This window comes from Meriones unguiculatus, chromosome 17, assembly GCF_030254825.1.
Source record: "Meriones unguiculatus strain TT.TT164.6M chromosome 17, Bangor_MerUng_6.1, whole genome shotgun sequence".
Lineage (NCBI taxonomy): Eukaryota > Metazoa > Chordata > Mammalia > Rodentia > Muridae > Meriones > Meriones unguiculatus.
Genome location: NC_083364.1, coordinates 34,412,767 through 34,424,940, shown reverse-complemented (window position 1 = coordinate 34,424,940; position 12,174 = coordinate 34,412,767). Strand labels below are relative to the sequence as shown.

The following is a 12,174-nucleotide window of genomic DNA, read 5'->3' as shown; positions in this document are numbered from 1 at the left end:
GGAGCCTGGATTCCTGAATGGCTGCCAACCGGAACTCTTCATCTCTAATATCACCCAGTGATCAATAAGTCTTCATGATATCAAGTCAATATATGTATGAGATTTGTTAATATAACTAGTGTTCTTAACCCTATTTCATTAGGCTTGCCATTCTCTCTCTCTGTAGATGCCAAGCATGTAGATGAAAAGGTGGGCCAAACTGGAGGGAGAGAAATTAAACACCTTTCTGAAGACGACCTTAGCAGGGTAGCACTAGAGAGTCAGAAAAGTAACTTAGTAGAGAACTTGCCTAGTTCGCATCCTGTTTGATCCCAAGTCCTGTGTCAGCTCGGTGTGCTGGCCCATACATGTAGTTCCAGCACTCAGAAATGGAGACACGAGGTTCCCAAGTTCAGAGTCATCCTCAGCTACAGAGTGAGTTCAAGGCTGACCTAAACTACATGAACATCTGTCTCGGGTTCTTTTTCAGTATTTCGGCTAGAGGTATACACCAGTGGCACAGAGCTTACCAAGCATGCATGATGCCCTGGGTTCAATCAGCTGCACATCATAAACCACGCCTATAATCCCAGCACTTCAGAGACACAGCTAGGAGGGACAGAAGTTCAAGGGCTCCTTCAACTAGAGAGGAAGTTTAAGGCCAACCTGAGATTTGGAAGACTCTGCCTAAAAACAAAACAAAAGCCCCTCGGGTAGCCAGGCTTGGCAGCAAGTGCCTTCATCCCCAGAGCCATAACATCTCTGCCTCCTCCCCTCCCCCTCCTTGATTATACCTGTTTTCATGTTGGAGTGTTGTGTCGTATGCTTGGCACATTACAAGTGTGCTTTCAGAGGAAGAGAGAGAATCAAACCGAACAAAGGCCTGCACACGTTAAAATGAAAACCTCTCAGGCTACAGCAGTAGAATCGTTTTGAGAATGGAAGGTGCTTTCACTGTAATTACGAGAGGGATTCGTTCATGTACACACCAGGGCTGCCTGGAGAGAGCTGGAATCCGTGGCAGTCCAATAATCCAACGCTTCTTTGCATCATGGTCTTCAGCCATACAACGCATTCCCAAAAGGAACTGGTGGTGATTTTTTTATTAGTTCAAGGACCCCTTAATGTTAAAAACAAACAGAGAAACTGAGAGCAGAATGGAGAGGAAAGGCTGATGGGATTTGAAGCTGCTCTTGGCAGATACCTGGGAGGATGAGCAACGGTGCTCTCATTGGCCTGAGTTCCCACTGTCCCAAACAGTGGAGTGCGCAGCAGAGCTTGTGTTCTGAGTATACTCTCACGTGTGCCCACCCACGGGGCACACTCAAGTGGACATGCACAGGCACTAGAACATGCATACACACACACACACACACACACACACACACACACACACACGGCTGTTTTATCTTCACAGAAGACTCCTGAGAGGGCCTGTGGGTAATCTTTGACATAATGCACCCCCATTCCGTGGAACAGATACAAATCCATCCAAAGAACCCAGGGTGGTGCTGCATCCCTGGCTGATGGGAGGGACTGGTGAGATGGCACAGAACCCGGGTGCACACCTAATGCTTTGGTAGGAAGGTTAGCCCATAGGCTTCCTTTTTGCTGTGTCAATACTGAACTACGGTTCCTTGTGCCCTCATGTTCGTGTGCTAGCCCTCCTTGGCCTCTGGAACACATTTCGAGGAAAATGCCCCTGTCCCTGGACTCACACAGACTCGTGAGCCAACCCTTATTTCATCTGACTATTGCAGCCGTCACTACCCCTTTCCCACACGCATGCCATCCAGCATTTACTCATCCACTGGGTAGGTTCCGAGCCTGAAAGCAATCAAGAATGCATTAGTATTTCCATTCCACAGAACGAGCTACCCCCAAAGGAAAGTCGCCCAAGGCAAAAGAGCTACGTGCAAAACCAGGGCTAACACTACCTGAAAAGCTCATTTCTGCTTCAGCTGGACCTTCCAGCTTCGCCCAAGGCACACTCGCCTCACCTACACACCCGTCTCCCAATCCCCTGTCTGACGGCGAACCTCGGAAGTTTGCTAGGAACGGAGTGGACGATTTGGGGCACGTGACTAAAATCCTGCAATCTCATTGGTGCAAACATGTCTAAAGGAACTGACTGGTCCTGAGCCAGTTCTCACGCTCGCTCAGGTGTGAGAACGCAAAGTTGGGCCCCGCTTGACGTGGCGTGTCAGTCCGTCTCTTCCAGACAAGACATGTCCAGGCACAAGCAAAGACTCTTCCAAAGAGATGTGACAGGGGATGTTCCTGGTATTTAGGACTCCAGAGAAAAGTCAGTCTACAGAGGATGGATTTCCCTTCGGGGGAAGTCTTGGGAGAGGACAGCAGCAGCTATGGGCTAAATGTGGGTGGTTTTCTGGGTCTGTAGGTGGATTGAATCATTTGCAAGCGCTGATCTAGAACACAGAACTGAGAGTTTGCTGATGCAGGACCTGGTGGGCCTACCCACCCTTCTTCCTTGAACTCACGTGACCTTGGAAATAGCACTTTCTCTTTCTCTGGGCAGGAGTTCAACGGCAAGATTGGTACCTTTAAGAATGTGACATCTGGTGTTATGGAAACATCAGTAATGTGTTAAGAAGCGCTCCCTGAACTGAACCATTCCTAACTACACCACGCTCTAAGCTTGCAGAGTCTAAGACCGGCACTCAGGAGACTCAAATTCTGGTCTAACTTACTAAGTGATTCTAGGCAAGGATTTGGGAGCTAGAATGAGTAGAAGCAAAGCACGATACCAATTTTCTTTTTTGTTTTATTTCTTATTTTCTTGTTTTTTTTGTTTGTTTGTTTTGTTTTTGTTTTGTCATGACAGGGTTGCTCTGTGAGGCCATGGCTGTCCTGGAACTCGCTCTGCAGACCAGGCTGGCTTCGAACTCACAGAGGTACCAATTTTCTTCAAAGTCAATTTCAAATGAACCATCTTCCTCCCAGCTAGAACTACCTGTCCTAGAAGGCTTAGGACGATGCAGGGGGGGGGGGGGGATGGTGGGAGCTGAAGTTCCTGTAGAAGTGAAAAGCTGGAGCAACTTCCCACCTCACCTAACACGGGTCCTCAAACCTGGGTTCCTCCACCTGAATGATGACATGGAGATTTATCAGACTCCCCTTCGAGCCTGGAGTGAACTCACTTCTCCCCTCCCTCCAAGTTTTTGCTGAGTACCTACTGGTTGCCAACCTCGGTGCTCCGTAGAGTGAATCAGAGACGCCTCAGACACATGCTGCCCAGCAGGAAGGATCCAGGTGATTAATAACCATGATGCAATGGGAAGAACTCACTCTCCGAGGGCAGGGTCTGGCTAGACCAGCTCTCTAGGATGGAAGAGCAGATCAAGTTGCTCCAGGAAATGCCTGCCACCCACCTCCCCCTCCCCCACCCCCGCCCACCAGCAATATTCTTCTCAGGATGACAGACGCTTGACCTCTCTCGCCTCCAGCATCATGCATCTTGTTCGTATTCGTTCCCATACAGTGGGGTATTCGAGCCGACAACGTCATTAGCATTTATGAAGGGTGGGGGCACCAAAGGAAACTCAGCTCCCTGCTCCTGCTATCCAGAGGCCGGTGCAGTCGGCTTGGACTTAGAACTCAGACCCTGGGGCCCTTCCTTTGGCCAGGACAAGCCCTTTCTCCTCCAGCTTTTTCATCTCTTAAGGGCAGGGGCCAGGGTTGGGAAGACCTTGAAATTTCAGTAGTGGTGATGATTGATAGCAACGTTTGGTTTACTTTTTCTTTAACATTTGGGGGAGAGGGGAAGAGTATTTTGCTTTCGGGTAACTAAATTTCTGAGCGTATTTGTGGAGAGCTGGGAAATGAAGCCAGGACTGGGTGCAGATTGGAGCTGAGCGTGCAATGGGAATGTTGTATTAACTGAAGGAACTGGAGAGGGATGAAGAGGGAGTCTGTTGGAAGGGCCACTGTCCACAGGAGTTAGAAATAGTTTTGACAGGCATGGAGGTGCACACCTTTAATGCCAGGATTCAGGAGGCAGAGGTAGGCAGATCTCTGTGAGTTCAAGGCCAGCTTGATCTATAAAGTTAGTATGCAACAGCACAACAGCCAAGGCTACACAGGGAAACCCTGTCTCAAAAACAAACACAAACAAACAAACAAATAAAAAATAGAACTAAAGGCTTTCTTTAGTGCTACTGAATACCCCAAGGCAGAGGATGGAACAGTTGCCATCCAAACCACCAAAATGTTGACTAGTTGTGACCGCTCGGATTAGTTCACCTCAGAGCTTGCAGCAGGATATGGTGGCAGAGACCTTTGGGCTATGGACAGAGGGGAGCTATCAGGAACAGGAAAGGCCCCAACTCATAATGAAACCACATCCAGATGTGGCCACACACACAAAAGCCGGGAGCAGCGGGCACTGCGTGCCCCGACCCCCACCTGCTTGCAGCTGGGAGGAGTTTCCCAGGCATCTGCTGTGGCGCCTGGTTCCTGCGGTTCCTGCTCACCCTCTAGCTCTGTCATGTATCTCCTGCCAGCAGTTTGCTCAGACTACTGATGCATGCCACACACAAGGAACAGGCCTGCTGATTAAATTACCAAATCCTATTAGAAAACAGGGCAACTCACTCCTAATAGAATCTTTATGTTTCTCGTGACCTTTGAGGACTCCAGAGAGACTTTGAAATGTCCAGTGTGGGGCCCAGGGTGGGTTCTTTCTGATAGTTCATCCTCCTTCACCAGCAGAACCCTCAGACACAGCAGCGTCCCTGGGAAGGCAATCTGCCCTCTCAGAATAACAGAGCCTTTCTAGTTCGTTTAAGAGCCACTGTGATTCTGGGGGTGCACTGAGAAGCACTGAGAGCTGCTTCTCTAAGGAGGCACCCGTGGGGATGGACTGGGATGGGGTGGGTGTTCCCTGAAACTACCATAGCTGAGATGCTCTGTCATGCCATCGTTTGTGTTATACCGTCCTACTCCTCCTCCCTCATTCTCCCTCAACATACACAAGACAGTGCAGATGCCAGCATGGGATGTCTGTGATGAAGCTGATAAATGCCCGCTCCAGGGACTCAGCCGCCACCTCTGCAACAAGCCCTCCAGAAGTCACTTGGGTTTTGTGCAGTCAGGGCTGCACTGTTGGCTGGGCTGGGGGGATGACTTAGGCTACAAAAGCATGGGCAGTGTCCCGCTGCACTCAAAACACGGACGGGTTACGTACGTGAAGGAGCAACACTGCGCCTCACCTCGAAGGAAGTCGATCTGATGAGTAAACCAGCTTTCAGGCCTTTCTGCTATGTATTTTTCACCCAATAGCTCGAGTTGGCTTTCGTTACACCATTCTAGAGCCAACCCCCCCCACCTCCTGGTACCAGAAACAAATAAGATTTTGTTTTGTTTCCATCTGAGACATTTCTCCTTTCTCTAGTGATATCATCCCTGAAAGACGGAGAGGTAACAAGAGGTGAATCATGTTTCACCTCCGCATCTCTTCTAGAATTACATCAGCCAAGAGCCCCAAGGTGCAGCGACAAATGCCAAAAAGCAAAGGGGGAAAAGAGTAAGGCAAGGGCAAGGCCAGGGAGGAAAGGAGCTGTTTTTTCTCATCTGCATTTGTTTTTCCTACTCCCTGCTACTCATAAATCAACTAATAATGATTTAAAAAGAACCCAGACCTTAAAGGGGTAATTGCCTTGTACTTACTGGTGGCATTGGATTAAATGTCGTTATCATATCTACATCCATTGCTGATGAAAGCCAAACTTGGTGCATTGTCTGGCTAACAGTGAGGGCCCAATTCCCAAGTGGCAGCCATATCATCTCCACCGTCTTACGCCTCCATCAGTTTTGTTTGGAGGGGGAAGTTGGCAGTGTGGGAATAGTTAGAAATGTGAACTCTGTTGGACAGGAGAACAATAGCCCCACACAGCTATCTGCTGGGGATGTGGACATGGAAATCCAAGGCAGGATGGGATTCATCCTTTCCTGATCTCCACCTAAACGTTTAAAAACGTCGATTCGATGACATGCATCTGCCATCTTCTGGGAGAGGGATGAAGTCTCCACCAAATCAAAATATAATATTAAAAGGGGTCGCCTTTTAATCTTAAAAAGACATTGGGCGTTTTTAAAAAGTATTCCCAACCCCCACCTCTTTTCTTTCAAAAGGATAGGTTTATTGCCGAACCACTCCCATTAAGTAGGAAGAAAATTTCACCCTCCCTTCCTCTCTGATTCCAGTGGATTCCAGTCTCTTTGGTATCCTCAGGCCTAGCTGTTCACAACATATTTACGAAGAAAACAAAGCGAAGCAGCCCCAGGACACGGGGGGGGGGGGGACTACTGCGGGGAGGCCGGGAGTGAGAGTCATTTCTGCAACACAGGAAAAGAGGCCCAAAAGGGCAAAGGGAAGAATGATTGGCAGAAGGCAGTTTGGGCAGCATCGGATTACCACTTCCAGCTGATTGGGTGTAACCCAACTAGAGACATCTGGGTTGGAGTTCACCAACAGAAACAAACACAGAAAGCATGAACACCCCACAGCACCCACACACACCCACACCAAGCCAACAGCTACTCTGCCTCGCTCTGAGTGGTTCCCACTGGGCCAGGCAGGGCTGTAAGCGAAGGAAACAGGCTCTTCGAGCTGTCTCCCCCAACCCCACCTGTGCCATGACTCACTCCCGGGTGTCTGGAACCTACCACTTTTCTATTTGCTTTTCTTCCCGGAGAAAAACAAAGCAGGCCTCACTCTACAGAGTCCTCTTTAGAGTGCTAGTCGGTCTTCAGAGCATCGTGGCAACTCGCAGAGGAAAAAGGTGATACATTATGCTTGAACTTGATGGTTAGGCCGACCCACAGGAGGTAGCAAAAAACACAGCAGGAGGCAAGTCACTCAGGAAACAGCCTTATGCATCTAAAGCGCTTGGACAGTTGGGTTTACGGACCTCTCCATAATTAGCTTGAAGGGGGGGAAAATCCATACTCCAGGCTAGTGGCTCACGTCTTCGATCTCAACACTTGGGGGAGCAGAGGCAGGTAGATCTCTGAGTCCAAAGCCAGCCTAGGATACATTATAGAGTTCCAGGCCAGTTAGAGCTACATAGTGAGTCTCTTGTCTCAAAACCGACAAGCAATCAAGACAGCACAAATGCAATGGGAATATGAAATATGCAGGAGGCTGGCCCCAGACATGATACCTCAAGTTATCTGATTAAAAAAACAAAAAACAAAAAACAAACAAACAAACAAAAAACCTTTAGAAATCTCTGGCCCTCCCCAAGCTTCGGCAGGTTGGGGGCACACACCCCTTCACCCCTATTGTCCCCCACCCTTGGCCTTTTCCAACTTCGGCCATTTCCCACATCCTCGCCAGCCCCACTCCTTCACTGCCAATCATCTTGGCAGCATTTCCAGAAGCTCTTCTGTATTGACAGCTTTCCTCTTTATTCTCACCCCACTGACATGCATACAGAACCAAAACAATACTGCTCAAAAAAAAAAAAAAAAAAACCAAAAATAACAAAATGTTTTATACACATTTCCATATATACAACTGAACAACATTTTACAAGGATCTTTTGCACAGCAAAAGATAGACATTCAACTCTGAGAACACAGTTATGTACAAAAAAAAAAGTCAAAAATACTTCACAACAGTGCAAAAGTATTTTACACAGCATCATGGAGTAGAAGCTTTGGAGCAGGAGGAAGGTGTATTTCTAAAGGAAAATTCCTTTAAAAAATATTAGATGTCTTTGACTGTAAACAAAACACAACTTTCATACCCTGCCCCCCAGCCCCCAAGAGTTATTTGAGAAATTTGGCATACTTTCAAGAGTTTGAGTCTGAGGTAAACAGCCCAAGCTCTCATATCCCAAAGAACTGGGGGCAGGTAAGTGACATGAAAGCCTCCAACATAACGAGAATGACGTTGTTAATGAGTTATTGATGACAAGAGAGGCCTTCCAGTCAGGGGGATCTGGAGAGGAAGTTAACCCCTCCTTCCCAAGCCCCAGCTGCCTCACAAACAGGAAACTGGCTGCTGGGCACCTCCAGCCCGCCCTTGGCCTTTTCCAACTTCGGCCATTTCCCACATCCTCGCCAGCCCCAGAGAACCTGTCTCTTTTCCTTTGTGGCGCTTCTCTCCTTCCACATCTCCCTGCTCACAAACCCGAGGCAGGGGCAGGAAGTGGCAGAGAAGCAGGCCCATGGAACTCCACAAATTCGGGTCTGGACCTCACTCGGGTCCGTAATTTTCCCTTTCCTGGAGGTTAGGGCGGATAGAACTACCGGTGGGAGCCACTGTGGGGTGCCAGGGGCATGGAGAAGTCTTTTGGCAGCTTAGCCCGAGTAGGGCTCATCTAGGCCAGCGCTGTCAGCAGGGCAGGATGGGTCCCCAAGGGTGGCCGAGGTGGCATCCAGGCCTCCGCCCTCGATGGAGCTCTCACTGCCGGTGCTCTCGCCCGACAGCAGGCGCGTCACCCTTAAATTGGACTCCAGGGTGCTCACGTCATTGCCAAAGCTAAGATCGCCCAGGTCACTAATAAGCTGCGACAGTTGGGCCTTCATGTCGGAGGCACAGCCTGGCAGAGGCGATGTCCCGGAGCTGGGGCCCAAGGAGACCCCGCTGTCCCCCAACGCCTCCTCGTGGCCATTCTCCAGCGGGTCCAGCAAGTCCCCACATTCCAAGTGCATAGTCACCATCAGCGCCCTCTGCGCTTCAGCCTCCTGGTCTGCTGGATCCCCATCCCCCACATGGTCCTCCTCCTCCTCCTCCTCCAGGCAGCCCTCGAGGTGCTCCTCTTCTTCTTCTTCTTCTTCCTCCTGCAGCTCCTCCTCCTCCTGCTGTTCCCCAAGCAGGTCCTCGGTGATCGAGCCCAGCTTGGGAGCGCTGCGGCTGCGCTCCACCGGCGGCTTGTAGCAGCAAGGTCCGTGCAGGAGCAGCTTGCGCAAGGGCACCAGCGGGATGGTGTCTGCACCCACCAACTCCTGCTGCTGGTGACGCGCGTCGTCCCGCCGCTTGAGGCGTTTGAACTCCGCCAGAGCGTTGGCCGACGTCTGGTAGAGCAGCAGGGCCATGGCCTGAGCCTTCTCCGGCTTGGACACGAGCACCGCGTGGCAGCGAAGCATCACAGCCTTGTGCTTCAGTTCATGTCGGTAGACCCAGGCGAAGACTTTGGGCAGCCGCGCATCGGCCACGCAGTAGGTGACGCGGTGCAGCAGGTAGAGGTGGCCGGGACGCCGCAGCGCTCGCTCCTCCGCGTGCACCATGCGGATGCCCTGCGCGCTCACGGTCAGCTTCATCTTGGTGCCCTGACGGCCTGCCTCGCTCTTGCTCCAGATCTTGCCCACCGCCAGGTCGGTGCAGCCGTCGCCGCGCGCCTGGATGGTGGTGGCATTCCCCAGGTAGAGCACAGTGTAAGTGGGGTCCTCGCTGGTGATGTGAAGCTTCTTGCGCTTGGAGCGGAACATGCTGCCCACCCGGCTGAGCGCGCCTTCCGGGCAGGCCCTGGCCAAGGAGCTGAGCGCCGAGTAGTGCAGGCTCACGGCGTAGCCCTTAGGCTTGGACGCCTGCCGCGGCGGCGCCTCGGCCAGCAGTTCGAACTTGTGCTTCTTCCACGGCAGCATCTCCGGAGGACGCCCGGGAGCGGCCGGGCGGCGGCGGCCGAGCACGGGGTCCGAGCCCCGCCGAGCCACCGGCCCCGGCTGCGCTTGGCCCGTGCAAGCCCCGGAAAATAAAATTCGTACAGAGAGGTAGAGGCAGGAGAGGAGATCTAGAAAGTGCCTGAGAACCCCGCAGGGGTCAAATTTCCAAAAGAAAGAAAGAAAGAAAAAATCAGCTTCTAGTGTGCAAACACACACACAAACACAGAGAGGGAGAAAGAGTATTGGAGAAGCCTTGATAAGAAAGACCAGGACAAAAGTCGCAGACAAGCATCAAAATGAGAGGAAGCGGAGCTGGAAAGATTTTAGAAAAAAAAAAAAAAAAGCCAGATGAGTGCCTACAAATGGGGGGGGGGGGGGGGGGTGAGAGGTTGGCCCGCTCGGCCAAAGCACTCGGGATGGTGAGAGAGAAAAAAAAGCAGTAACTCTTCTTCTTCAGCGAACGTGACACACACAGAGAAGTCTTGGGCCGGGGCCAGGAGCCACGGAAACTACAGCAGTGCGCCCAGGGGCCGGTGCTCCCCACACCCAGTGGCTGTCAGCAAGCCCCTGGGCTGGGCTGGGCTGGGCTGGGCTGGTCCCCCGGAACGAGCAGCTTGCCCCGAGCGCGGTCCGAGGGCTCCGGCTGGCCGCGGCGGGCCAGGCACCGCGGTCCCGTGGCTCACTGCATCCTCGCTCCGAGGGGACGCGGGGGGCTCGCGCTCGGCCGGCTGGGCCAGGGGAGCGCTGGGCTCTGAGGGCAGGACGCGCGCATCGTCCGCTCCGGGGACCGCCGCTACCTCATCGCTCCCCTCCGGGGGTGTCCGGCTCGGCTGGCTCCGGGCTTCTCGGCCGGTCTGCGGCAGCGCGCCCTCTGTGGCCGTGTGAGCGGTAGCCGGCTCGGCCGCCCTCACATCCTTGCCGTCCGGGAGGAAGATCCTCGGGTTAATATAGGCCGGCGCGAACCATTCGCCGCGCGGACAGGGGAGGAGCACCGGAGAGGATCCCTTTAGGGCTGCGACGCCGGACGCAGTTCTGGTCTCTTAAAGGGACCCGGCTGCAGGCGCTGGTCGAGGAGAGGGTTAGGCTGGTCTGCTCAGGTGATCACGTCTCCGATTTACCAGCATCTCTTTCGTTCTAGAAACCACAAAGACCTAGGGTTACCCGGTGGCAAAAGGAACTTGAAAGTTTGACACTCCACCCTAGGCCAAATTGCAACTCGCTTAATAAATGTACGCCTGGATCGAAACTTCTGGAGGAGGGTGGTGGAAGATGAGATTGCAGACTCGCAGTTCCTGTACGAAAAAGGTCGGAGGAGATCGTGTAGTATTTTGTTGCTTCTTCTGTGACAACTTCAAGAGAATTTGCAGGTTCTGTTTGCCATTGTTCTTTAATAATCTTCTATCAAAATACAAAAAGAGAAGGAAATACAAGGGAGGCAAAGACTTAGCTGTTACTGTCTTGGTGCTATTTGTCCACAGGTGAGCGGCAGGTAGTGAAAAGTCAGTGTTAAGATGACTGGGGTGAGCGATATTGAACACAATACTGATTGGTCAATAAGTGATGGGCATCCAGTCCCCATCCCCGACCCAGTAACACTCCCTCCTGCTGCCACAAACCCTGCTTACCTGGTGTGCAGATGGGTTAATGGGGGGAGGGGGGTACCAGAGACCAGGATGGATAGATTAGAGTTATAATAAACCACCACGCAGACACTGATCTTCCTTTTCTGCTGAGATGACCGGAATGTGATACACCGCCAACCATGACAACTTGCAGTCCCAAGAATGAAGTATTCTGGAGGAAGCCTACCAAGTGACCCTCAGCTGGGTGACCTTTTCCTCGTCTGTCATCCCAAACTCTGAATTCTAAAACAGACCCTACAGTCAAGCAGTGGCCGGGATGTCTGAGGACCTGAACGGCTTGGTGGGGAGGAAGAGGAGGAGGATTAAGGCTGGTCTCACCTCCTCTGGAGGCATCACCGTAAGCTACACATGGTGGCTGAAAAAACAGAAAAAAGAAGAAGAAGAAGAAGAAGAAGAAGAAGAAGAAGAAGAAGAAGAAGAAGAAGAAGAAAAACAGTAATAAAGAAGCCTCCACTGGCTGCCACAGCCAGAGGGCCAGTCTCAGATGTGCAGGCTGTATCACGCCTACCTGCCTGATTAATATGCTTGTCTCAATCTTGGAAGAACAGAATGGTTCTAGGTGAATGGAACACCCCATATGTGAGTCATGCCCTAGACTTGTGCTCCAACACCCAGGAGGGAAACCCGGCGATCTCCTCTGGGTCTAGACCTGGACCAGCCTTTGGGGTCTCTTGCCTTCTCTTGCCGACCGCCCTTGCTGGAAGCACCCATCACTAGTGAGGCCGCAGTTCCTCGGTGCGAGGGAGGAGGAGGTGGACAGGCGGTTCTAGGAGAGAACCTCTCGGCAGAGTCCGTTGAAAAACTGATTAGACGCTGTGGCTGTACTTTTAATGACACCGCGCCACCTACTGGTGGCAGGCTGAAGTGCCGCTTGGTGAGGTTGTTTTCTCCGAAAATTGGACAAGCTCAGTGAGTGACT

General features: G+C 51.8%; 1 protein-coding gene across 1 annotated transcript; it reads right to left on the bottom strand.

Annotated features, from left to right (window-relative positions):
* Positions 1-6,391: 6,391 nt before the first annotated feature.
* On the bottom strand, positions 6,392-11,064 carry Fam43a (family with sequence similarity 43 member A). Its single transcript, XM_021643882.2, has one exon. The coding sequence runs from the start codon at positions 9,592-9,594 to the stop codon at positions 8,308-8,310; it is 1,287 nt and encodes a 428-aa protein (XP_021499557.1). The 5' UTR covers positions 9,595-11,064; the 3' UTR covers positions 6,392-8,307.
* Between the last annotated feature and the right edge of the window lie 1,110 nt (positions 11,065-12,174).

Excerpts from the sequence above, each read along its gene's own strand:
- Fam43a (XM_021643882.2), bottom strand. The coding sequence starts at position 9,594 with ATGCTGCCGTGGAAGAAGCACAAGTTCGAACTGCTGGCCGAGGCGCCG.